The sequence below is a fragment of the Balaenoptera physalus genome (genome assembly GCF_965194825.1).
Source record: "Balaenoptera physalus genome assembly, chromosome: 2".
NCBI lineage: Eukaryota > Metazoa > Chordata > Mammalia > Artiodactyla > Balaenopteridae > Balaenoptera > Balaenoptera physalus.
Genome location: NC_138883.1, coordinates 5257588 through 5283079, shown reverse-complemented (window position 1 = coordinate 5283079; position 25492 = coordinate 5257588). Strand labels below are relative to the sequence as shown.

Below are 25492 nucleotides of genomic sequence, written 5' to 3'. Positions count from 1 at the left end.
ACATCTCACACATTTCCCTAACACCCATGGGTGGGGACAGCCAGGGCAGTTCCACCCTGGTACTCGCCTTTGACATAAGGCCCATTATCTCATGCAGTTCCTGAATCACAGTGGGTGTTCCCTAAGTGGCTGCTTTTATTATGACAAGTTTTCCATTCTCTTCATGCCTCTTGGTTGCCCTGCAGGGCACACTAGGAAGATACCATGGTGTGTGGGAACCAACGTGAACCTTGTTCTCGGAAGCCTCAGCTTCCTTCAGAGCGAAGCACATGTTGGGGCTCATTCTGGAGGAGACCTTTCCTGCCTTCAGGGAGGGACTGGCGGCAGTCCTCAGTGATCTCCTGGGGAAACTCAGGGAGACTCTGTTGCCTCTAACTTAGAGACCTTCTGGGACCTGATGGAGACGTTACCAACATAGCCTTCCAGTTGGCATTACACATTCGTCAGACAGGCTCCTGGAACATGGTTGCAACTCTGCCCAGGGGGGTGGGACACATTAACCAGGAACACAAAAGAGATTCTCAGTAAACCAAGGTATTAGAGAAAGTGGCAGGAAACCTGGTCCATAATAACTTTTATGGACCCAGGAGAAAATACGGATTTTCACAGGTCTGATTTCCAGTCAGTATGGATTACAAGGTCAAACGTCTTAAGAGAGACAGAGCATTCTCAGAGAATTCTCTCCCCCGTTTTGCTAAATAGGTGGACATAAAACCAGGTCATCATTTGTGGGGAAAAGGACTGGTAAGTTATAGTATCATTAGCCAAGGTCTAACCTGAATCTCACATTGAAGGTGAAGAAACCAAAAGATGTTTGGTTGAGAATGAGTTATGGCCACTAAAAATGTTAGTGAGTCTCAGGCTGAATTAATAGAAGTAGAGGTCCAGAAGGAGGGATATTACAGTCCTGCTCTGCTCTGCACTGGTTGTACTTTACCATGAATGTTGGGACCAAATCTGAGTGCCGTAAATGGAATCTGTAAGGAGGGCGTCCAAACTGGTGAGAGGTCTGAAAGCAGCATTAATATGTGGAACAGTTGAAGAAGTAGCAAGAGATATTTGCTTGGAGGAGAGAAAAACTGAAAGGGGCATGGCCACAGTTTGACTCAAAACCCCCTGCTCAGTCCATGCGCCTAGTACGGTAGTTGCGTTCAGAGCAGTCGTAGACCTTTGTGGGCTATGTCTGGCTAGCAGACACAGCACTCGGTGAGCAGCCTTTATAACTCTATGCTCTAGGTGTAGATGGATCAGAAATGGTAACCCAAGAGCTGCAGTTGGAGGAGAGGCCAGCCATGTGCAGCAAAGAACTCAGAGAACTTCTGGAACAGCTGTATCACACTCTCCCAATCCAATATCCGAAAATCTCTAAAAGTAGAGAATCGATTTCTGAGGCTTTAGAGGTTAGAGCTAGGACCAGAGAAGGAATTATGGGAAGAAAGATTGCAGCTCATTATGCTGGCAGTCAGAAGCAGCACAAAGTCCTAGGCTGCAGGCTTGGATTCTAAATTCAGTTCTACCATTACTTACCTTGTAACCTTGGACAAATCACTTATTCTCCCTGGGCCTCAGCTTTCCCACCTGTAAAAAGGGAGGACTGAGTTAGACATTCTGTCTGGTCTCTGAGTTCCTTACGCCACACTGTTCCTAGATTCTGGCGAGGCATCCACCTCCCCCCGTTCCCGCTCCCTCGAAGTCCCCCTCCAGGAACATAGCCAACCAGAGATTTCAAATCTTAGGATTCTTTTTTTTTTTTTAATTTTATTTTTTGGCTGTGTTGGGTCTTCGTTTCTGTGCGAGGGCTTTCTCTAGTTGCGGCAAGCGGGGGCCACTCTTCATCGCGGTGCGCGGGCCTCTCACTATCGCGGCCTCTCTTGTTGTGGAGCGCAGGCTCAGTAGTTGTGGCTCACGGGCCTGGTTACTCCGCGGCATGTGGGATCCTCCCAGACCAGGGCTCGAACCCATGTTCCCTGCATTGGCAGGCAGATTCTCAACCACTGTGCCACCAGGGAAGCCCCAAATCTTAGGATTCTAAATCTCACTTCCCCAGATCATCCCCTCAAGTACCTGGAGAGAGTATGTGATACACTGAAGAGTCTTCTTTTATCTTGCTTCGGTATCCCTCAACCATTCTTGATAGGATGTGGTTTCCAGACCTTCTTCCATTTGAAACACATCCCTCTGGCTTGCTCTAGTTTGTTAATGTCCACTGAAAGTGCAGCACCAAAACCACACAAACACAGACCTTCTGGTGTAGACTTAACCACGCAGAAAGGAAGAGGGTCTTATCTCCCTCATTCTGGTCACTGTACCGCTATTATTGTGCCCTCTCCTCTGAAGAGCTGTGTTAACCACAAGTCACTATGCTTCTTATCATGCATGTAGCCACAAAACCTCCAGCCCTTTTTCTGACGATCTAGAGCTAAACCCAGAGAGAGAACCACCGAGGAACCTGGGTATAGATCTGGCCAAAACTGCAGTGTCAGTATGTAACAGCTAAGTTAAGAAACAGTTGTGTTTCTTTAGCTAATTTAGTACATGTGCTTCTCTCCCTCCGTCTCTCTCACTTGCTCGCTCTTTTTTCACTATCGGACAATCCAAACCTACCGTCCACCTGGCTGAGACTTGGGAAGAAGCGCTTGTGGATGTTGCCCATATTTGCTGTCCTCTGGCCTTACTTTATCCAACAGCACAGCAGGATGGAGCAGTAAAGGAGAGTTCTCGTCTTAGCGCCCCAGCCAGCACACAGGGTGTCTTGGCCATGTCCCTTTGCATCTCCGAATCTTTTCCTGAGCTCTCCTTCCTGACCGGGGGGACAATAGACTGAGTTACCTCCAATTCAGGTCACAAAACCCTAGAGCCTCAAAGCCAGAGGAGACCCTAGAAATCATCTTGTACCTCTCCTAAAGCAGAATCTTTCCATTGTATCACTAACAGCAGGCCATCCAGCCTTATCTAGACTCTGCTTGCATATTTCCATCTCTGAGGACCTTAATATTTCTCAGTTAACACTTGTTGACAACCTATGTGCTAGCAGCTGTGTTAAGTGGTTTCATATGCATAATTTCTCCCCCACCCTTCCCTACCCCTCCTCCACCACCTCTGACAACCATCAATCTGTTCTCTGTATCCATGAGCTTTTTTTTTTTTTTTAAGATTCCACATACAGGGCTTCCCTGGTGGCCCAGTGGTTGAGAATCTGCCTGCCAATGCAGGGGACACGGGTTCGAGCCCTGGTCTGGGAAGATCCCACATGCCGCGGAGCAACTAGGCCCGTGAGCCACAACTACTGAGCCTGCGCGTCTGGAGCCCGTGCTCCGCAACAAGAGAGGCCGCGACAGTGAGAGGCCCGCGCACCGCGATGAAGAGTGATCCCCACTTGCCGCAACTAGAGAAAGCCCTCGCACAGAAACGAAGACCCAACACAGCCATAAATAAATAAATTAAAAAAAAAAAAAAAAAAAAACCAGACCCTAGTTAAAGTGGTCAGGACAAACTTATTAAAAAAAAAAAAAAAAAAAAAAAAGATTCCACATACAACATAGATCATATGGTTTTTGTCTTTCTCTGTCTGACTTCTTTCCCTTAGCATAATGCCCTTGAGATCCATCCATGTTGTCACAAATGGCTAGATTTCATTCTTTTTTATGGCTGAGTAATATTCCATTGTGTATATACCACAGTTTCTTAATCTGTTCATACATCAGTGGACACTTAGGTTATTTCCATATCTTGGCTATTGTAAATAATGCTGCCGTGAACATGGGGGTGCATATATGTTTCTGATTTAGTGTTTACATTTTCTTCGGGTAAATACCCAAAAGTGGAATTGCAGGATCATGTGATAGTTCTATTTTTAACTTTAAGGAACCTCTATACTGTTTTCTGTAGTGGCTGCACCAATTTGCATTCCCACTGACAGTGCACAAGGGTTCCTTTTTCTGCATATCCTTGCCAACACTTTATTTCTTGTCTTTTTTTTTTTTTTTTGGTCTGTGTTGGGTCTTCGTTTCTGTGCGAGGGCTTTCTCCAGTTGTGGCGAGCGGAGGCCACTCTTCATCACGGTGCGCAGGCCTCTCACCGTCGCGGCCTCTCCCGTTGTGGAGCACAGGCTCCAGACGCGCAGGCTCAGTAGTTGTGGCTCACGGGCCTAGTCGCTCCGCAGCATGTGGGATCTTCCCAGACCAGGGCTCGAACCCGTGTCCCCTGCATTGGCAGGCAGACTCCCAACCACTGCGCCACCAGGGAAGCCCTTATTTCTTGTCTTTTTGATAGCAGCCGTTCTGACATGTGTGAGATGATATCTCCTTGTGGGTTTGATTTGCATTTCCCTGATCATTAATAATGTTAAGCATCTTTTCTTGTATCTGTTAGCCATCTGTATGTCTTCTTTAGATAAATATCTATTCAGATCTTCTGCCCATTTCTTTATTGGGTTGTTTTTTTGCTATTGAGCAATACAGGTTCTTTATATATTTTAGATATTAGTCCCTTATCAGATATATGTTTTGCAAACACTTTCTCCCATTCAGTAGATTGCCTTTTCATTCTGTTGATGGCTTCCTTTGCTATACAGAAGCTTTTTAGTTTGATTTAGTCCCACTTGTTTATTTTTGCTTTTGTCACTTTTGTGTTTGGTATCAGATTCAAAACATCATCACCAAGGCCTATGTCAAGGAGCTTACCACTTATATTTTCTTCTAGGGGCTTTATGGTTTCAGGTCACAAGTATGTGGAGATTAAACAACATGCTATGGAAGTGGGTTGAAGGAGAAATCAAAAGAGAAATTTTAAAAGTACTTGGGGACAAATGAAAATGGAAGTATAACATAACAGAATTTGTGGGATGCAGCAAAAGCAGTTCTGCATTCTACTGCTAAGTTCATAGCAGTCAGTGCCTACCTCAAGAAACAAGAAAAGTCACAAACAACCTAACTTTACACCCCAGGGAACTGGAAAAAGATGAACAAAAGAAACCCAAAGTTAGTAGAAGGAAGGAAATGACAAAGATGAGAGCAGAAATCAATGAAATAGGACTTCCCTGGTGGCGCAGTGGTTAAGAATCCACCTGCCAGTGCAGGGAACACGGGTTTGAGCCCTGATCCGGGAAGATCCGACATGCCGCGGAGCAACAAAGCCTGTGTGCCACAACTACTGAGCCTGAGCTCTAGAGCCCGTGAGCCACAACTGCTGAGCCCACGTGCCCCAACTACTGAAGCCCACGCGCCTAGCACCCGTGCTCCACCACAAGAGAAGCCACCGCAGTGAGAAGCCTGCGCACCGCAATGAAGAGTAGCCCCCGCTCGCCACAACTAGAAAAAGCCCACGCGCAGCAACGAAGACCCAACGCAGCCAAGAAAGAAAGAAAGAAAGGAGGGAGGGAGGGTGGGGAAAGAAAGGAGGGAGGGAGGGGAGGAAGGAAGGAAGGAAGGAAGGAGGTGATCATTTAAAAAAAGAAGAAGAAATCAATGAAATAGAGACTAAAAAGAGAATAGAAAAGATCAAGGAAACTAAGAGCTGATTCTTTGAAAATGTAAACGAAACTGACAAGCCTTCAGCCAGACTCACCAAGGAGAAGAAAGCGGACTCTGTGCTCATGTTAGAATGTCCACACCACCCAAAGCAATCAACAGATTCAACGCAATCCCTATCAAAATGCCACAGAACTAGAACAATAATCCTAAAATTTGTATGGAACCACAGAAGACCCCAAATGGCGAAAGCAATCTTGAGAAAGAAGAACAAAGCTGGAGGCGTCACACTCCCTCATTTCAAACTGTATTACTGTAATTTTAGTACAGTAATTGAAAACTACAGTAAATAAAAAGCATGATATTGGCATAAAAACAGATACAAAAATCAGCGGAACAGAATAGAGAACCCAGTAATAAACCCATGCAGATATGGTTTTGTTAATTTATGACGAAGGAGTCAGGAGCATACAGTGGGGAAAGGACAGTCTCTTCAGTAGATGGTGTTGAGAGAGCTGAGTAGCCACATGCAACAGAATGGATAGTTGGCCTTCTAACTAATAACCCATTTATTAATGCGTTCTAAGCGTTAGACACTGTGCAGAGGGCTGTGGGAGGCATAAATACGAAGTAGAAAAGACTCTTGCCCTTAAGGATCTTTATATCTGGAAGTCTCCATAAGATATGTGTCACAGTGTGACCTTTGCAGTCACCCCATTAGGTCAGTAGAGCCAGGACCATTATCCCCACTTTATGACTGGCGAGACTGAGCCCCAGAGAAGTGCGGTGCCGCCTAGGGTGACACGGCTGGGAGGCAGGGCCAGGACCAGGACCCAGGGAACCTGACTCCCAGCTTAGGGCTCTCATGTGGAGGTCACGACCACACTCTTTGTTAGTTAAATGAAATAACTGTTTTTCAAACCCTCACTGTTGTATAGATCATGTTGAAAAGCTGCCTGGTCGTGCCTTCTCCTTCTTCTGACCCCATCCCCGTCCCCCTGTCCTCTTGTAGCCCCAGGGGACACAATATCCTTGCCCTACACAGCTCCCTCCAGCTCACTTACCTTTTATTTATTTACACGTATTTCTCTCTCTTTTCCCTTTCAGGTTGTGATCAATTATTCAATCGTGAAAGGGCTGAAGTACAATCAGGCAACGCCAACCTTCCACCAGTGGCGAGATGCCCGCCAGGTCTATGGTTTAAACTTTGCAAGTAAGGAAGAGGCGACCACGTTCTCCAATGCCATGCTGTTTGCCCTGAACATCATGAATTCCCAAGAAGGAGGTAAGCGGGGCTCTGTCGTGGCCTGGTGCCTAGACCTTCTCTCGTTCTACCTCTGCCCTCCGACAGCTCTGGCTTCCTGGGTGTCCTTGCCCTGCAGCTGTGCCGAGCTGATGCTTTGTGGGTTCTCAGAGAAACCCACTGCCTGACTCTGGGTTGAAAGCTACGTTAGCAATTTGAAGGAGGAGAGAGTGGCATTTACATCTTTTTTGCCCTTGGTGAGATACAGATTTGTACTGTGTTCCTAGAGCCGAGTATCCAGATGCGTTTTACATTTGTCATCCTAATTCCATATTCTAGACACATGTTTGGTGGAGATCGGAGGGAGCAAGCAAAAATGTATTCTTGTATTCAATTATGCGTATGTTTAGCACACTTTGACTAAACATTTACTGAGTGTTAGAAACTGACTAGACAGAATAGGTAAGAAGTGGGTAGATGGAGTCCTTTCCCTCGAGGCACTTGGTATCTTGGAGTAGACGGATTCACGAACTGCTAACGGTAACGTGTTGTGATAAGTGTGCTGATAAGGTATGAGCAGGGCAGGGACCTCGGGAACACAGGAAGGGAAATAAGGGACTGCCCATCTGGGCTGCCAAGGGAGGCTTTGAGCGGGTGGTGACATTTGAGCTGGAGTTTTGAAGGGCAGAGAGGTGGGAGTGGGCATCCCAGGCAGAGGGAACAGCAAATACGAAGGCACATGGGCCTGAAAGTCCAGCACATGCTGGGAAAGAGAACACTGCAGTGTCTCTGCAGACTGCGGTGCCGATAGGAAAGAGATTGGTTGTGGAATTAGAAGGGTGGCACGGATTGCACAGTGAAAGGCTCCAACTTGGAAGACTTGGGGTGTAGACAATGGGCTGGGGGCGGCGAGTGGCGCTAGCAAAAGCTTCTATGCAGGGCAGGTAAAGCAAAGGAGCAAAAACACACGTGGCTGTTCTCGGAAGTTTTGTAGTGTTAGCTTCAGAGGGAGGTCGGAGGCCTTCCAGGATGTTGGCATCTTGGTGGCCACAGAGACAGTCTTGCACTTTGCCGGAGATCTTACCTTGGTAGGGCGTGGTAGTGAGGAACTGGGCCTCGGGGTGCCCTGCTGGCCTTGAGTCCCGGTCATTTTTCTGGGCTTCAGTTTCCTTAGCCATAAGATGGGTGATATGTGGTTGTTTCTACGTTTAAATGAACTCGAATGTATGTTCGCAGGCTGCCTGACACATATTAATCACACAGTATTAGTATTTGTGGGCATTATTACTGTCATTGCTGCTGCTGCTACTGCTGCCAGAATTGGGGTGGGAAGTGGAGAGACATAGTACTTGGAACCTGGAGGGAGATGGCTTTTAAATATCTATTGTGCCTTGTGTCTATTGGAGCTTTGGGACCCAATTTAAACCCCAGGAGAATTTTTTTAAGAAAATAAAGAACATGTTTTGAGTATGCTTCCTGCAGGTCGTACACAGAACCGGTACTTGTAGAGTTCTGTCCCCACTGTGAAAAGGCCCCAAGGTTTGTGGATCTTCTGCTGAGAACTGGGGGTGCGCGGTGAGGAACCACGGCGGTGTGAGTGATGAGTGCAGGGCCTGCCTGCAACATTGTAGGCACCAAAGAACCGCTTAGTCAGCTGTCTTTTTTTCCACCCAAGAGCCTTGAGCTTCGTGGTAGAGTGAGCTGAGTTTAAGGTTTCCGATCCGAGCTGCCTCACTTGCCCCAGGATGTGGGAGTTAAGCTTTATTTGATCTGTACATAGAGATACATTAAGGGGCAAAAAAAAAAAAAGAAGGTTTTAATTTATTCAGATGACTGACGCAAAGCAAATACTAGTTATTTTTTTAACGTCACCATAGAATCACAAGGAAATCAGCTAATCCAACCCTCATTTTCAGATAAGAAACGTGTGACCTAGTATGAAGAAATAACTTCCCAGTGCCAGGTAGTAACTCAGATTCAGAACCCCGACCTCCTGCGTCTCCTCTGGGTTGAACGGATGTCTTTGTTGGGGTAGAGGGTGGATATGTGCTCACGAGGTGACAGTGGCCTGACTTGAAACTTTCATCATGAACAGTAGTCGCCCATCCCGGTTCCACGGCCTTTGGTGGAGGGGAGACCCTGGGCCCACTGAGGAGGAAGCGTTTTCTTCACCTGGGGTGTAGCCCACTGTACCGTACAGAAACCTGAAGTGTGAGCTCGATGAGCTTGTACAAATGCATATGCAGAACCCCTGCCAGGGACCACATCCCTCCATCCCCTCCCAGGAAAACCAGGATGTCAAGTTCTGTGACAACAGAGCACTCTTACCTGTGTTCGAACTTCGTGTAAATGGATCACGTAGTGTGTACTTCGGGGCCTGATTTCTGTCCCTCGACATTACGTCTGAGAGACCCGCCCCTGGACCCATGTGTCTCTGCAGCTGGCTCTGTCACTGTGGAGTGCCGCTCCACGACACGGCTGCCACCCTGACCTGTAGTTCAGGCCTCAGAGCGCAGGCAGGGCACAGGCAGCCTCTCCACCAGCTACCACAGGAGGCCTCTGCTGCAGGACAGTTGTGAGCCTTCTATCAAATCCCCTCTGTATTGGCAAATTGTGTTCTACCCTCCTTGGCGGGAGGCCATTTGCGGTGCAGGGGACCCTTGAACCAACACGGCTTTGAACCAAGTGGTCCACTGACAGTGGTTTCTTTTCCATGAATGCGTCTCCAGCCCTACATGATCCGCAGTTGGTTGCATCTGCGGGTGCGGAGCCGTGGGCGTGGAGGCCGGCTGTGCAGTTACATGCAGGTTTTCACCCGTGCAGACTCAGAGCCCGACTGCCACGTTGTTCAGGGGTCAAGTGTAGTGAGAAAAGCATGTGTTCGGAGGCAGTGAGATCTTATATTAAGTCTTTGCTCTGCCACCTGTGGCCTTGGGGTAATAAACCCTACTTCCTAGGACTGTCATGAAGGTTAAATTTTAAATGTTTATAGAGTACTTAGTGTACAGTGCCTGGTGTGTGATAAGAGCATGAATAATACTGGTTCTTTCCCCTTTGGTCCTGTTGCACTTGCTTATCTTCTGTAGGCTTCAGCATCCTTATTTGTAAAATGGGGTTATAAGTCCCACTTACAGAGTTTTGGAGAGGATTCAGTTGCCCGGCATGGGGCCTGGCACCTCATAACGCCCGCCTCTGCTCCTTCCTCTCCTCAGTGGCATGTCCTGTCCTGTGCTAGGCATCTGGGGCTTGGACCATCGGATCGTGGACTTTCTGAGACTCAGGGTCTCATCAGCACTTCCCACCTCCCCCTCATGCGTGAGCGACACTAGTGTGGCCTCCTGGGGTCCAACAAACCTGGCAGACACAAGATGCTTAGATACAAACCTGAAAGCAAAGCAGAGCAAATCGTGGCCGCCCGGTCTTCACACCCCTTTCTCTTACCTGATTCTCGCCACAGCCCTGGGAAGCGAGTCCCCAGACAACATCGCTGGGTTAGGAGGCCGGGGCTCAAGAAAGGGGCTTCCCTGGATGTACACGCAGGACTTGACCCGCTCTCGCAGTTGGCACCCTCTGTGTGCTGAGGACAGGCCACGACTCTGTTCTTTCTTTGTTCCTTCCTGCCTGTCACCCTGGTGAAACCCATTGTTCAGCCAGAGTTCTTGACATTATTCTGGAGAAAGAATGGGTGCAACAGAGTAAGATTTTTGCTGCCCAACTTCTACGTGGAAGAGAGTAGAGAGTCAGGCATCTGACCCTGGAGAGATCTGTTTTGCTGACATTATTCCTTGGTACCCACGAAACCTGTCTTTTTATGCCACTGAGTTTTGGATACTCATTCTTCAACTTCAGGCCCAACCTAGGGAACCTAAAGCCAATTTAGCAAGTCACATCAATAAATTAAATAATGGTCCTGTTGCCTGGTGCTTTCAGTTCCCTGGGTAGGGACAGGAGTGCAGAGCTGGCTCAGGGTTCTCTTGGGACCCACAAGGCTCTGGGTTCAGGGGTTATCTCGGTGGGTAGGGACAGTCAGCCACCGGGTTCTTGGGGCTTTTTCTGTAGAAATTGGCACCTGGAGGTAGTTGGGGGTGGGGGGGAGCTGTCTGTCTCCTGATGCACAGCCGTGAGGGAGGAGGAAGAGTGCCGATGTTGGCGGAAGCGGGGCCTCCCCGTGACGCGGTGTGATGGCCACGGGTGGTGTGTGCGTTTAGGGGGGACTCAGAGTGGGGCTTCTGTGGTCTAGTTGGATGGCGGAGACCGTGACTACTACTACTACTACTACTACTATTACTACTAATGACTGTAGTAATAATAACATCTAGGCTTCCTCTTCAAAGCCCAGGATTTTTGTTTCTTACCAGGATCTTCTCCCACATGCCCCTTCCCTGCCCTTCCTGAGGGAAGGCTCCCACTAACCAGGCAGCCCCACAGGTGGGCCTTAGCTGGCTAAGGAAGGACTTCTTATACTCTAAAGAGCCTGTAATTTGGCTTTTATTTCCCACAGGTTGTCAGGCCGGCTACTGTTATACACATTTATTCAGATAGGGGCTTGGGGTTAAAAGAGGTGACATGTCTGCCAGAATCTTCCAGTGGAACTGAGACTCAATTTTAGGGCTTCTGGTTTGAAATCCAGTGTTTTTTCTACAACTCTGCACTGCCTCAGTAGGTCGGAGGGGAGGGTCAACCAGCCTTGGGCCCAGCCTGAGCCCACAGCTCCGGGTGGTCTTCTTGCTTTGGGCATCACAGGGGCTTGGTCAGGGCAGTGAGCATGGCTCATGGCACGTTACAGCTGCTACAGAAAAAGGACCGAGGGCGCGGGCCTCGGTGTCGGCAGGTCTGCACCGTCTCGACTCCCACACCACTGATGCACGTACCTGGACTTCCTGCGGCTGCTGTCCTCAGTGGGCGCACACCGCCGTCTGGTAAAGCCGCCAGCTGTCAGGCGGCGCAGCAGTGTTTACAGGCTATACTTGGCCACCCGGCCCGGCTCAGCTCCCTCCCCGCTGCAGTTCATTCTCTTAGCAGACTTCAGTTCACAGTTTAGTGGCCTTATAAAGGCAGCTGCTTCTATATGCTTCCATGTGAGCCTGCTTCTGACCTTAAACAGGTCATTTCTCTGGGGGCCCCAGGTTCCCCGTCTCTGAAAGGAGGGATACAGACTTGATCCAGCTCTCTACAGGTCCTTCTAGCCCTAATGGTTTAGGTTTTATGTATATTGTCTGGACAGAGTGAATGATAGCTCACTGCTTACAGATGTGGTCACTGTGGCCGATGCTAGAAGCAGGAAAAACCCTGTGAAGAAACCGGACGGAAGAATGTCCTTCTTTACTTCCCGAAGGACCTAGCACGTCCGGGAGGCAGCGTCCTTCATCATTCACAGTCCTTGTTTATAACTGAAAAATAGAAAATACAGACAAGCAAACAAAAAGTTACCTCTGATCCTAAAACTCAGAGATGACTGCTCTTAACACTTACGTAGCCTTCCAGAGTTTTCTGTGTTCACATATGACTGAAGAGCTATTCCCCAGAAATAGTCTGTATGTACTGTCTTGTACGCTTTTCTCACTTGGCACTATGGTACGCATGTCCTTCTGTGCCAAGGAAGTCGGATCTCCTCACCATTTAAGTGGCCAGGGTGTTGCACTGAGTACTATATAGAGATGTTACTACAATTTAACCAGCCTTCGGCTTGTAAGTAAGTTGTCCCCATTTTTCACTACTACATTCGTGGAACAGAGGGCTGGCTCTCTTGTATGTTTATATGTTAATTTGTATGTATGCTTTGTGTCTTATGTTCATCTTTACACACTTGTCCAGTTATATCTTGGGATATTTCTGAGTCAAACAATACACTTCTAAAGCTTTGACGTATCTTGCTGAATACACCTTCTGGAATGAGAGTACTAGTTTGTACTGTGTCCAGCCCAGTTGATGGTCACCCACTGCTGAGCCTGCACCAGGACCAGGCCTTAGTACTTCTGTAATCTTAGCAAACACAAGAGAAGGGAAAGCGTATCATTTTAATTTGCTTTTTTGTTTACTAGTATGATGACCATTTTTCATATGCTAATTTGAGATTTCATTTTTCCCATTATTTTCAGCAGTAGCTTTAATTAAGTGCAGTACAACACGGAGGGCTGCAAACCTCCTGCGCCTTTAGTCACGTCTGCATAATTTCCCACTCCCAAAGCAGGTGCGTCCTCTGATGACCAAGAGATCTTTTATTTCCTTTGGCAAATGAGTGGCGGCAGTCTGCTCTCATGTAGCGTGTTTCAGGCTCATGACAGATAATAAATACACCTCCCTCACCCGGCTGCTGTGAAGTGGTGTTACGTCATCTGTATCTTAGGAGTCGCTGTTATTCATGCTCGTCTGCATAGACGTAGAAGAAAACATTCACTTTCATTCTCTTTCATTCCCTGGAACTTTACTTCTGCTGGAGGAACTTCTTTCTGTTTAGAATCTAGAATCATGTCAGTAGGTCAAAGAGATTCCTTGGCTGTTCCTTCATCTGGCTTCTTAAAGCAGGGAGGGGGTCTAGGAGTTAGAAGACCTAGCTGTTTCGAGCTCTCAGGTGTCTGGGTGCCTGTTTGAGAAAGCGTTTCCCTAAATGATTCACTCGGTAACATGAAAAAGAAGAATGGCTATTTTGTTGGAAAAGCAAATGTGTAGATAAATAATTCCCTCATTGACCTATATTTAGAAATAAATTTAAAGATGGGAAGGATCTTAGAGATACTTAGCCAAGTTTTTTTTTTCCAAAAAAACTGGGGGTTTTTTTGTTTTTTTGTTTTGATATTTGGAGCTACTTCTCTGGTTGAAGGGGAAGGACGGAGGGGAGCTGGCCTCCCCAAGGGCTCTGTGGTGCCTCCGGAGAGCACAGACCTCGGCGGGTCGTGCCAGCACCCGGCCCGTGCACCTGCTGCCGCGCCCCACGGCCTCCCGTCTCGGGCAGCTACAGCCAGCACCCTCGGCCCTGCACATCCCCTCTGCCAGGATACTTACGTGTTTTACTCACAACACCTCTGTGGGGCCTGCTTCCCCGCCACCTTACTGGTTCCTACTGGTGGTAGGACTGGTGTAGCCTTAGTCACCAGCCATTCTCCAGGACCAGAGCCGGAGAGGCACACAGGGAGCTCAGGAGATGCGTGTGAGAAGCAGCGGCCTTTGTGACCTTCTGAATCTCAGGAGCCAAGTTCTGTTCTTCTGGGCTAGGCCTCAGGAGGCCTGGCTCTGGTCCCAGCTCCGCTCCTCACGTGTGCCCTTGATCGGCGCAGTGACCTCCGTGGGCCTCAGTTTCCTTGTCTGAAACATGCAGTGCTGGTTGTCCTCCAAGGTCCCTCCAGGCCAGAGGCCCCCAGAGCCCTTTGTGTGTGCTGCCCTGTCGGCTCCGGGGAGGAAGAGGCCATGGTGGCCGGGAGGTTAGCAGGCCTGGGTGCTGCTCGCCTACATGCAGCCTGGGCAAATCACCTCCCGTTTCTGCGCCTCGGTTTCTCCATCTGTAAGATGGGCGGATTCTGAGGCATTCAGCGCAGCACGGCGCATGAAAGGCTGTGATGGCGACCAGCCAAGCCCCGTCCGACTAAGGAAGAGGCTCCCCCAGCACAGCGTCTGGGTTCCCCGGGAAACTCCGCCCTTGGTGGGAAGAGCCTGGCCTGGAGGTCGGGCATCTGGCTGTTGGCCAACTCGGCCGCAGCCTCGCCTGTGGCTTCAGGCGTGTCTCCTCTGCTGTGCGGGCGTCGGTGCTTAGGCTGGACTAGTCAGGTGGTTCTAACAGGGACAGTGTGGGAGCGGAGAGGATGCATTTGGTGGCCGGTGGACAGAGGGCCAGGAGCGCTGGACGCCATCACAGTGTACTGGGCAGCCCCGCACGATCACGTATCGTCCTGCGTGTCCCACCAAACACGTGGAGGCGAGGAACTTAATTATCTGAGCCAGAACTTTACTGTGTTGTAAGAAAAAGCACTCCTTTTTTTATTTTAATTAGGTTATTTATTTATGTTTGGCTGTGTCGGGTCTTTGTTGCTGCTCACGGGCTTTCTCTAGTTGCAGCGAGCGGGGGCTACTCTTCGTTGAGGTGTGCGGGCTTCTCATCACGGTGGCTTCTCTTGTTGCGGAGCACAGACTCTAGGTGTGTGGACTTCTGTAGTCGTGGCACGTGGGCTCAGTAGTTGTGGCGCGCAGGCTCAGTAGTTGTGGCGCACGGGCTTTAGTTGCTCCGCGGCATGTGGGATCTTCCCAGACCAGGGCTCGAACCCGTGTCCCCTGCATTGGCAGGTGGGTTCTTAACCACTGCGCCACCAGGGAAGCCCCTCCTTTTTTTTTAATACCAGTTTTAGTATGTGCTGAATTTTCTAGGAATGCAGCCACCACGTGCTTCAAAAGGAAATTGTGCTTTAGTTTTTTGTAACTTTACCAAGAATTGTTTTCTCTTTTGGAAAATCTTATCTCCAGCATTATCGCTGGTGAGATACACACACAGCACCGCATTATTGAAACCGCTTTTATGTCAGTAGTGGTCACTGTGTGTCTGGGGGTGGTGCCAGCATCTGACTGATGATGTCTCCTACTGTAGTTGTCTGAGCTTTTACGTGGTGCAGTGCTGTCTTATTATTGGTTACTTCTTTCTCTTCTCTCCTTTATTATTTTTTTCTAATTTATGTAGGTAGGTTATATAATCTTTGGATTTCACTTCAGTATAATACAGGGAGCGTTATAAAATGTTTGCCATAAAAAGGGGCCATTGAGTCTGAAAGGAAGGGCTAGAAGTTCTGTAAAAACGAGACGAGTTCTGTCTTCGTCACGTCTGTTATCTCCTTGGATCGTCACCTAACGGTGCCGGCTGGATAAGGGAGGCTGGGTTCTGGACACTGTTCCTCTTCTCCTCCAGAGACAAGCAGGAGAGGCAGCGGGGCCCCCGGGAGGGGGAGGGGGCGGGAAATGTACATTTTGGAGCCAGGGTACCGCGGTGTGAAGGAGAGCCGCGCGTTCCTCCCGCCTCTCCTCCGAGCACGCCTCTGCTCCGGCACCGCGTCCCTCCGACGGCGCACCAGGCGGTCCAGACACTGCCTGCCTGCAGGCAGCGTCCCACAGGCTACGGGCTCAGCCCCAAAAGACCGCCCCCACCCCCTTCAGGAGCCAGTCACCTGTGCTTCTGACCAACAGGCCATGAGTCAGAGGGGCTTGTGACCTCCTCAGGTTCAATGAATTTGCTAGAGTGGCTCACAGAACTCAGAGAAATGTGTGACTTACTAGATTACCGACCAGTGTATTAGAAAAGGATGGAACCCTGGAACAGCCAGATGGACGAGATGCACGGGGCAAGGCGTGTGGGACGGGCCCAGAGCTTCTGTGCCCTCTCTGGGCAGCACCCTCCCCAGTCTCCACATGTTCACCAACCCAACATCTCGGAACCCCATCCTTTTGGGTTTTTTATGGGGGTTTCATTACATAGGCCATAGATGATTGAACCCAATCTCTAGCCAGTCTGCCCTCCGTAGAGGTCGAGGGCGTGGGGACTGAAAGTTCCAGCCCTCTAATCAAAAGTCGCTGCATTAACATCACCTCACGGGTGGTTGAAAGGGCCTGTTAGGAGTAACAGAATACACCCGTTTCACCTCCATGCCCTGAAGCTGTTTCAGGAAGTGAGAAGAAGACTAAATGTTATCACAAAAGATGCCCCTTTGGCTCCTATTTAGGAAATTACTAGGGTTTTAGGAGCTATGTGCCGGGAACAGTGTCCGAAGACCAAATATACATTTCTTATTATAAATCACAATATCACCCTTGGGTTCGAATTTCTGCTGCTCACAAGCAGTGTGACCCTGACAAGTCACTTCATCTGTAAAATGGATGTAATAATACCATTGATGGCTTGGAGGATCACCGAACACAATTCCTGTGTGACACCTGTGCCTGTAGATGTCCAGTAAATAAAGCTTGTCTCCTCCAGGCTTCTGCTCTCCTCCCCCTCACAGGCACTGCTGCTCCTTGTCAGCAGATAAGCGCTCTTTCATTAAACTGGGTTCTCTCAGAGCTTCCCGCAGTCACTGTCTAGTTGTCTTTCCTTGTTCCTGAAGGGTAGGGCCCTGGTGGCACCGGATGCGAGGCCCCAGGCTGATGGCCTCCAGCCATCTGGTGGGAGTGGGCTTTTGAAAATAATCTTCCCCCTCCAAGCCTCCACTGGTGTGGAGGACAGATGGTGGAGGCCCGGCCGGCACTGATGTGGGACCAGAGAAGGGCTTAGACATCAGGAAGCTGGGCTTCCATTTTGCAGCTGGGACCCAGTGAGGGGAGGGACTTGGGCGGGTTGCACAGCACATCGGGGCGGAGCTGGCACCTGTGCCCAAGGCTCCTCCCGATTTCCCACGTCACGCCCACTCCTTCCTAAAGAAGGATTTTCCCTGGGACCCAGACCCAGGGTGGGGCTAGGAAGAGGGCTGAGGAGCCTGGAAGGCGGGGCTCAGGAGGGCTTGAGAGCTTGGCTTTGTCCGTGTTCTCGCTAGTGACATCCAGTCCGACCCTCCCAGTGGGCAGAGCAATGCTGTCCTGCAGCTCACTCTCCCACGGCTTCACCTTCTTACTGTCAACTCACAACAGAGTGGCAAGACCCCAAACCAAAACTGAGGGTCCCCTCCTCCATTCCCGCTAAGACCCCAAGAAACTCTTCAAATCAGAAGATGCGGCAACCCTCAACTCATCCCAGAGTCATAGACGCTCCCAGTAGGTCACCAGCAGCGCTGAGGGGAGGGGGCCAACGTCATGTGCATGTGACCGAGCCTGAGTGTGCCGGGAAGAGTGGAAGAGACAGCCCAGAGGGCCCCCCACGGCATGTTGGGCCTTCTGCACAGACTGCCAGGGTCTGGGGCCCAAGAATGCTTCAAGCAGGAGACCGTGACAGCCAGCGCTGGAGGCGGGAGCCCGCTTCCCCAGAACCTTAGGGCTTCTGGAGCCCCCGGAGGGGTGCCGGCAGGACCTGTGTCCCAGTGCCTGGGCTTCTGGAGCTCCCGGAAGGGTGCTGGTAGGACCTGTGTCCCAGTGCCTAGGCTTCTGGAGCCCCCGGAGGGGTGCCGGGAGGACCTGTGTCCCAGTGCCTGGGCTTCTGGAGCCCCCCGGTGGGGTGCTGGGAGGACCTGTGTCCCAGTGCCTGGGCTTCTGGAGCCCCCAGAGGGGTGCCGGCAGGACCTGTGTCCCAGTGCCTGGGCTTCTGGGGCGGGACCGTGAAGTTGCATTCACAGGGGAGAGGCCAGGAGCAGCCCTGCTGCTGTAGGCTGTCAGACCTTGGGCAGGACTCCTCCCAGCCTCAGCTTCTTCATCTGTAAAATGGGGTGGTCAGGCCTACCTCAGATGAGATTATGGGTGTACAGCAAAGCATGGTGCTGGTGGCAGGAGTTCTGAGGACTGGCTGGCTTGTCATGAGCAGGAGGTAACACCTCAGAGCATCCAGGCTCTGGGAGTATGGCTTTCCCTTAAAGGCCTGGGGCTCAGGATTAGATGCAGGAATGCCTCAGAATGTTAAAGCCTGCTGTTGGCGCTGGGCAGGGAGGGGAACAGGAGCTTGCCTGGTCAAAGGCAACTTTGCTTACAGTTTGGGGGTTGAATGCAGTGAATTTCACACTGTCTATGTTGTGGAGTTCCAGGGGTTCACCAGGCATGTCCTGCCCTCACCCTGATAACAACCAGAATAGTTCCACTTTATCTTTTGGGACTCTGCAAAAAAGGAAAAGGAACACCTGGTAGCTTGGTGCAAATCCACGCGGGGTGAGTTAAAGCACGTCTCTCAGAACGTAGCAGTGTGGCCTTTTGTTACCTGGTTTACTTGTGATAACATCATTCGTTGGTACATTTCAAGCTGGTGCTGGTGATAGATGGTCCCCCAACTTTTCCAGTGTCCTTAACGGCTGCAGCGTCAGCTCCCACGGGAGGGCGCCCAGGCCAGGGGCCTCTCCTGAAGAGTGGGGCCCAGAGCCGTTGCCGCTCACTGCCCCACCTCCCGGCTTGGGAGAGCCGGGGCTGGATTCTGCTTTTCATAAACCCCTTTTCTTCTTAAAATTACCTGCTTTTTTCTCCTAAGGAAAAAAGCTGTCTTCACCTCCCTCCTGCGTAGGCCGTGGGCACTTTCTACCCCCGACAGAGGGTCACTGAGGACACCCGCTCCCTGAGGCTCCGCGCCCTCTCCTGCCTGCCCCCTGGTGGCCGCTTCCTGCGCACCGGACACCAGGGGTGTCCTACCACCCGCACCCACGGTGACTCACCAGGGCGCCTTCCCCAGACCACCCCCCCAGCGTGCCCTGCTGTCCCTACACTTCCAAGCCCCACTCCTTCTGTGGGACCCTGGCTCTGCAGACGAAGCCGTTTCCGGCCACCGTGGCAGGATGTCCCGCTCCTTCCCCGCACTCCCACGGTGCTTCATTTATGCCTGCTTCACGGGGGTTAATGCCACCTAGCATGTCATATTGTCCTCAGCATGTGACTTCGGTCAGGCTGGGAAGTCAGAAAGTGTCCTGTTTGTCTCTGGACCCTCAAAAACCAGCACACTGTCTAACTGACAAGCTCTGGCTGCATCCATACGGGTGAGGGGGGCAAACCAAGACCCGGGGACTTGCCAGTCTTGAGACCTCCAGCCCCATATTGCAATCGCACTGGATGGCCTATCCTGACGCGGGCGTGCGCCGGGCCCGACCCCAGACCCCAGCCTCATGTGTGGTGTGGTGTCCTCACGCTTCGTGCCTGGGCTGCGAGCCGCAAGGCACCCTCCCCTCCCCTCCCCTACCCTCCCCTCCCCTCCCCTCCAAGGGCCTCCTCCTGCTCTCAACACGTGGTCATCCACTTGGTTTGAGCTCGCTTTTTGCTTATCTAGACTGTGAGCCCGTCGAGGGCAGGAACCCCGAAGAAGGGCCAACACGTCCCAGGTGTTTGGACAGTAGGTGAGCTCGCTGGTGTGGTCACACATCTGTCTGTCTGTCCCTCACGTGGCCTGATGCTTCCTGCCGTCACGCCATCCTCTGCAGACCAAGACGACGTTCCTGGACCAGCACCACTTCTGGAACTGGGCGCGAGGCGAGGGGTGCTATCTGTGACTGAGGGACATGGCACATAGAATTGTCTCACACAGAAATCGCACCCGTCACCTTGGCCCGCCTAGCAGCACCCGGAACCGAGGAATACACCTTCCCCAGCCAGCAGCCATGTTCTCACCGACCTCCAGCTCTTTGTGGCCCTGGGGTACAGGTGTATCGGACGTGGAGTCAGGCAGGTCTGGGTTCGGGCACTGCTCGTGCCAAGGGTGTGCCCTTGGGCAAGTCACTTCACATTTCTGAGACTCAGTTTCTCCATCTGTACAATGGGTTTACCACACCTACCTCACAGGGTTGTTGTGAGGATAACATGAGATGATGTTTGTGCAAGTATTTTTTTTTTTTTTAAATTACACTATACTAGGTGTGCTTTATTTATTTATTTATGGCTGTGTTGGATCTTCGTTTCTGCGCGAGGGCTTTCTCTAGTTGTGGCAAGCAGGGGCCACTCTTCATCGCGGTGCGCGGGCCTCTCACTATCGCGGCCTCTCTTGTTGCGGAGCACAGGCTCCAGACGCGCAGGCTCAGTAACTGTGGCTCACGGGCCCATTTTCTCCGTGGCATGTGGGATCTTCCCAGACCAGGGCTCGAACCCGCGTCTCCCGCGCTGGCAGGCAGATTCTCAACCACTGCGCCACCAGGGAAGCCCTGTGCAAGTATTTTATCACCTGTAAATTACTATAACAATTCGAAGTTACTTTTTTTTTTTTTTTTAATATTTGAAAAGTTAACTAACATATCAACTCCTGTGGTGATGCCTTGGGAGACACAGGGCAGCTGGGCTGCTTGGACTGGGATGGTGAGTTCAAGTCAAGGGTCCAAGGAGAGGCTGTGCCTGACCCTTGGGGTCCCCTCTGCACCTTGGCAGTACTTTGTAGCCTTCTTGGGGCCCCTAATTTCTGAGCATCCCAGCAGCAGCCTGCTGCCGTCATTGTCTTCCTTTAAAGCACTGCTGGTTTGTGTGTAGCTCCCATCCCGGAGAAGGAGGACCTCCTTCCACCAGCCCCAGAGTCATCTTCCTAATGCTAATGGGAGGATTTCTTTGGGGCGTTTCATTTTCCTTAGATCTGGCCTGGGCACCACATGCTCAGTTGGGGCTTGAGCTCGTGAATGGTCCATTATGGATGCCCGCCTCTCCGGTGCCCACCAAGCACATCTCGGGTTGGGTCGTGGTGAGCAGCCTGTGGTCAGCACAGCGGCTGACAGATGACACAGACTCTGGTGGCAGAGGACAGAGTGCCACACCCGTGCTCCAGGCCCTGTCACACAAGAGCCTGTGAAACCTTGAGCAAGCCGTTTCCTCACCCCGAGCCTCAGTTTCCTCATCTTTAAAGGTGGTTATAATAACCGCCTACAAAGTTGCTGTGAGACTCAGATGATAACATAAGTGGGAATGTGACTTGCAAGCTGTAAAGCACCCTAAGAATGCAAATTGTCACGCTTGCCCCTGGAGCACCCCATCCCAGGACACTGTCTGAGATCTCAGCCCTCAGAAACGGCCAGCGTCCTCAGTGGTGTGGGAAGAAACAGTGACATGCCCGGGGGCTGGCCCACATGCTTCTCAAGGAAAGGAACATGTCTTTTGTTGTACCTGTCCCACCTGGTCTCAGTGGGTCTCCTGGCATCCTCCTGAGACTGTCAGGGACAGGTTAGGAATTCCTGTCCCCACTTTAAGGCTGAAGAAACGAAGGCTCACAGCAGTGATTCGCCAAAGGCTACACTAGTGAGTGACAGAGCCCAAGTCTCCGATTCAAAGTCCAGGCCTTTGCCCAGTGAGCCAGATGGCCTGTCAAAGAGACCCCAGTCAGCTGGTGGCCTCCACACTTTCTAAATCATAACCCAGCTTGATCACGGGTTGATTATTATGGGCATTTAACCTGGCCCATCTTTATAGCGAAATACCTACTTCTTCTGAAATAAGTCAAAACTTAATGAGCATCCATTTCTTTTCTCTCAGTTAGCATACTTAATATCTTTTCTAAAGAATGATAATTTCCAGGTCAGCCTTCTGCCAACTTTAGCTCATATTGGATAAGAGCCAGCTCAAATATTTTAGTAAGTGACCATCCCAGGGACGCAGAAACCCAGGTGCTGAACTTGGATGCAACTTGCAGCTTCTAGAGTGGACAGGGTGTGAGCATTTGAGGCCCTGCCCCCCACCTGCTTGTCAGCTGCCTGCCTGCATTCATCATTTATTCATTCAACAAACGACTGGGCTTTCGCAGTGGACACCTACTTGATTTGCCTGCTTCTGCGCTTAGTCTGTTCTCCACACACAAGCAGATTGATCTTTCCACGTCTAGGTCAAGCCAGGTCAACCCTTGCTCAGGACTCTCCAGAGACTTACAGTCTTACCCAGAATCAAATCCAAACCCTGACCGAGGCCTGCGTGAACCTCCCTGGCCCTGGCTGCCTTGCTCATTCACTTCCACCCCACTCTCTACCTCACCCACTTACTTCCGATCACAGCGGCCTCCTGGTCGCCCCCCGATTGTGCCACACGTGCCCCTTCACCCCAGTGTCCCTTCTGCCTGGAATGCTCTTCCCTCCGAGTAACCCGTGGCTCACATGACACCTCGTCAGGGAGGCAGGACCCACACACCTGCCCCTTCAGCTCTTCCTGCTGTGTTCCTCCTGTTACGTGCTCCCGTCTTGCCTGTCTTTCCTCTCGAGAACCAAGGGCCCAGGGGAGCGGTTTGTGTCCACGGCTGTATCCCCAGGGCCGCGCACAGTGACGTTTGTGTGATGGATGAAGGACCAGGCATATCCCGGGCCTGTTCTGTTCTGGGCCGTGCACCAGCACACAGAGAGGCCCAAGACACGGTTCCCGCGTCTGCAGAGCTCAGTCAGGCAGAGAAGAGGGACTGGACAGTACAGTGTGGCCAGTGCGGGGACAGAGGGAAGTACAAGTCCAGGGCCTCGGGAGCCTGAGATGCAGGGACAGGGCTCCAGGAAAGCCTCTGCAGTGGGCATGCTGGATCTGGGGCTTCAAGGATGGATAGAAGTTTGCCAGTTAGAGAAGAGAGAGGGCAGTCAGGTGAGGAAGCTGCATGTGCAAAGGCACAGAGGCGTGTTTGAGCCTTTCACAGGGACACTTCCCACCCTGGACGGGTGTGGGGGAATCGGTGAGGCTTACGGAACAGTCAGGGCCAGGTTTTGAAGGGCCTAGACCTTCCCCTCGAGCCCCAGGCCTTCATGGCCTCCTCTCCCTGCCAGACAGATCTTCAGAGGTGAAAAATTACATCCTGATATCCTGCCCTGGCGCCGTGGCTCTTGCCAGGGCTTAGAGGGTCCTTGCCGACTCCCAGCTGCCTGGGACTTCCTGAGACCTGAGAGCCTCGAGCTCTGCCTCTGTGGCTCCTGGGCAGCTCTTGGCCGCAGCCCGTGGCTTCCAAGTGGACTCAGCGATGGTTTGCCCCGGCCGGCCAGCCCCAGTCGCCGCTGTCCGTGGATAGCACCCCGCCTGTCTCCCAGCTTTGGAGGGACACGGCATGCTGTTTGCGGTGGCAGACGGGTGGGACTGAAAGAGTCCGGCTTCACCCATCTCTACCACCGATTGGGGGTAATTCATGCCTCTGAAGCTCCATTTCTGATCTGTTGCACGGGGTTGTAATAACAGCCTGTCAGGTGGTTTTGAGAAGTAGACACGGTGATGTGGAGGCACAGATGTAGGGTGTTTCTCTTCCCAAGGTGCTCGCAATCCAGCAGGGGTGCACACAGGCACCTACACAGCTCTGATCAAAGGCAGCCTGGGGCCTGGCGGGCGGGGCTTCACCAAGTCCCTGAGCAAGCCTGGGGCCATGGGCTTGTGGGGCAGAGGTGGGCACGTGCCACATCACAGGCAGAGGCAGCGCCAGAGAAAGGCGGGAAAGCAAGAAACATTTCAGGAGGACGCTGGCGACCTACTAAAGCACAGCGAGGCGAGGAGAGCACGCCGGGCCGAGGCTCAGGGAGTGAGTCGCGGGGCCCTGGGTGCCGGTCAGGACCCCGCCTGCCCTGGGGCTGGTGTGCGGTGGGGCTGCAAGAGACCCCCGGTCTCCAAAGTCCTTGCAAGTCCTGGGCCGTATTGTAAAAACTCATGCAGATTTTATGTTCTTCTCCACGTGTATCTGTGCCTCCTTCCCTAGTTGGAATTATTCCCCATTCAGTAAAACTGATGCTCCAGAAGGGGGGTCCGTGCCCCCTCGTTTCTGCACATACCGCAGAGCACCCCAAGCTGTGGAAGGGTCTGCCCAAGGCACAGGGGCCTCTCCAGTTGAGGCGTGGAGGGCGGAGAGTGGCCTGGCCTCAGCAGCAGAGTGCAGGAGCAGCCCTACTGTTGTGACCTCAGTGACTCAGGCACAGCTGGGGATTAGCCAAGCCACACATAATTGGCAGGACGTTCTTACATGAGCTCATCTAGAAAACTTAGACTAAATCCTTGCTGAAGAAACAACTACATTTAATTAGCTAGTTCATAGGCTCATAGTGTAAAAAAGGACTTCACAAGCCATATCAGCCAAGACCCTCGTTTTCTACACAGAGAAACTAGCTCGGAAAGTCCGGCACCGGCAGCAGCAGGGCTCAAATCCAGCTGTTTGCCTGACTGTGTTTCGGTAGCTCCTGATTCCCTTTGCAAACACTGCTGTTGAAATGTCATCACGCGCTTCTGGAGCATCTAGCAGCTGGAGGTGGAGCAGGCAGCCTAGTTGGGGTCCGAGCCCTCCCACCCGCAGGGTGTGAATTCTGCGGATCTCATCCACTGCGCCTTCAGCAGTCGGAGGTAATGGAGACACTAAAGCCCAAAGAGAATTAACACTCGGCTCTGCTGACCCGCATCCTAGGTTCGGTTACAACTTCACCTTCAGTTTCTCCAGCTGCTTGCACCTAACACGTAGTGCTTTTCTAAGTAGAAGTGGTCCATGGCTGGTGGGGTGGGCCCGGAGTTGGATTTCTGACCACTGGATACCAAGGAGAGAAACTGCTCCTGAAGGCCTCCCCTTTGGGGAGTTTTCTCAACATGGCGCATTGCAGAGCTGACCTCTGGAGGGACAGGAAGCTGATGGGGACAGAACATGGGCTCGGAAGCTGCAGGAGCTCGTTCTGCTTCTGACTCTGTCACTTACTTGATGTAGACAAGCTTTTAATCTCTCTGGGCGTCCCTGGCCTGCTGAGGTAATGATAATGCCACTCCCGGGATGTGTTATGAGAATGTAATAGATACAGATTTGAAATGTTAGTCACTCAGAATTCCCTAAGAAGAAGAGGCCCTGGCAGGGCTGAGTTGTGCTGTGTCAGACTCTAGGCTGACACTAACGCGGGGAAGAGCCACACCCCGAGATAAGCGATGCTCTCATTGTGTTTCAGACCAGAAAACAGAGTGAGAGAGCTTCAGCAGTATGCCCAAGGTCAAAGAGTGACAGCACCAGGACTCAAATTTAGCTCCAAGTGGCTTCAGGTCCGCGCGCTCTGTGAACGGGGAGTGCTGTTCTCAGCGCCTGATGCCTCCGCTGGCTCAGCCCCGCAGGCGGGAAGTGAAGTCCCAAAGAGGGAAAGCGACTCGCTACCCAAGGCCCCGAAGCCCAGCAGAACCGATGTGTTAATCATCCGGGGAAAGATTCGGACAGGCAAGGCCGTGCGAGCCCCACGTCAGGGAGGAAGGGGGGTGGGTAGGAGGTGCCAACCTTGAGATGCCCCTCCTAGGCAGCAAGTCTGGGGGATCCCAGATT

At 51.6% G+C, this 25492-nt stretch overlaps 1 protein-coding gene across 9 annotated transcripts in view; it reads left to right on the top strand.

The window, feature by feature from the left end:
- Positions 1–25492, top strand: part of EVL (Enah/Vasp-like) — a 161827-nt gene that overhangs the window by 101731 nt on the left and 34604 nt on the right. For all 9 annotated transcript variants that reach the window (XM_082450307.1, XM_082450305.1, XM_082450304.1 and 6 more), the window contains one exon: positions 6576–6753. In XM_082450307.1, coding sequence (XP_082306433.1) covers positions 6576–6753 — 178 coding nt within the window. The remainder of the gene's footprint in view (positions 1–6575; positions 6754–25492) is intronic.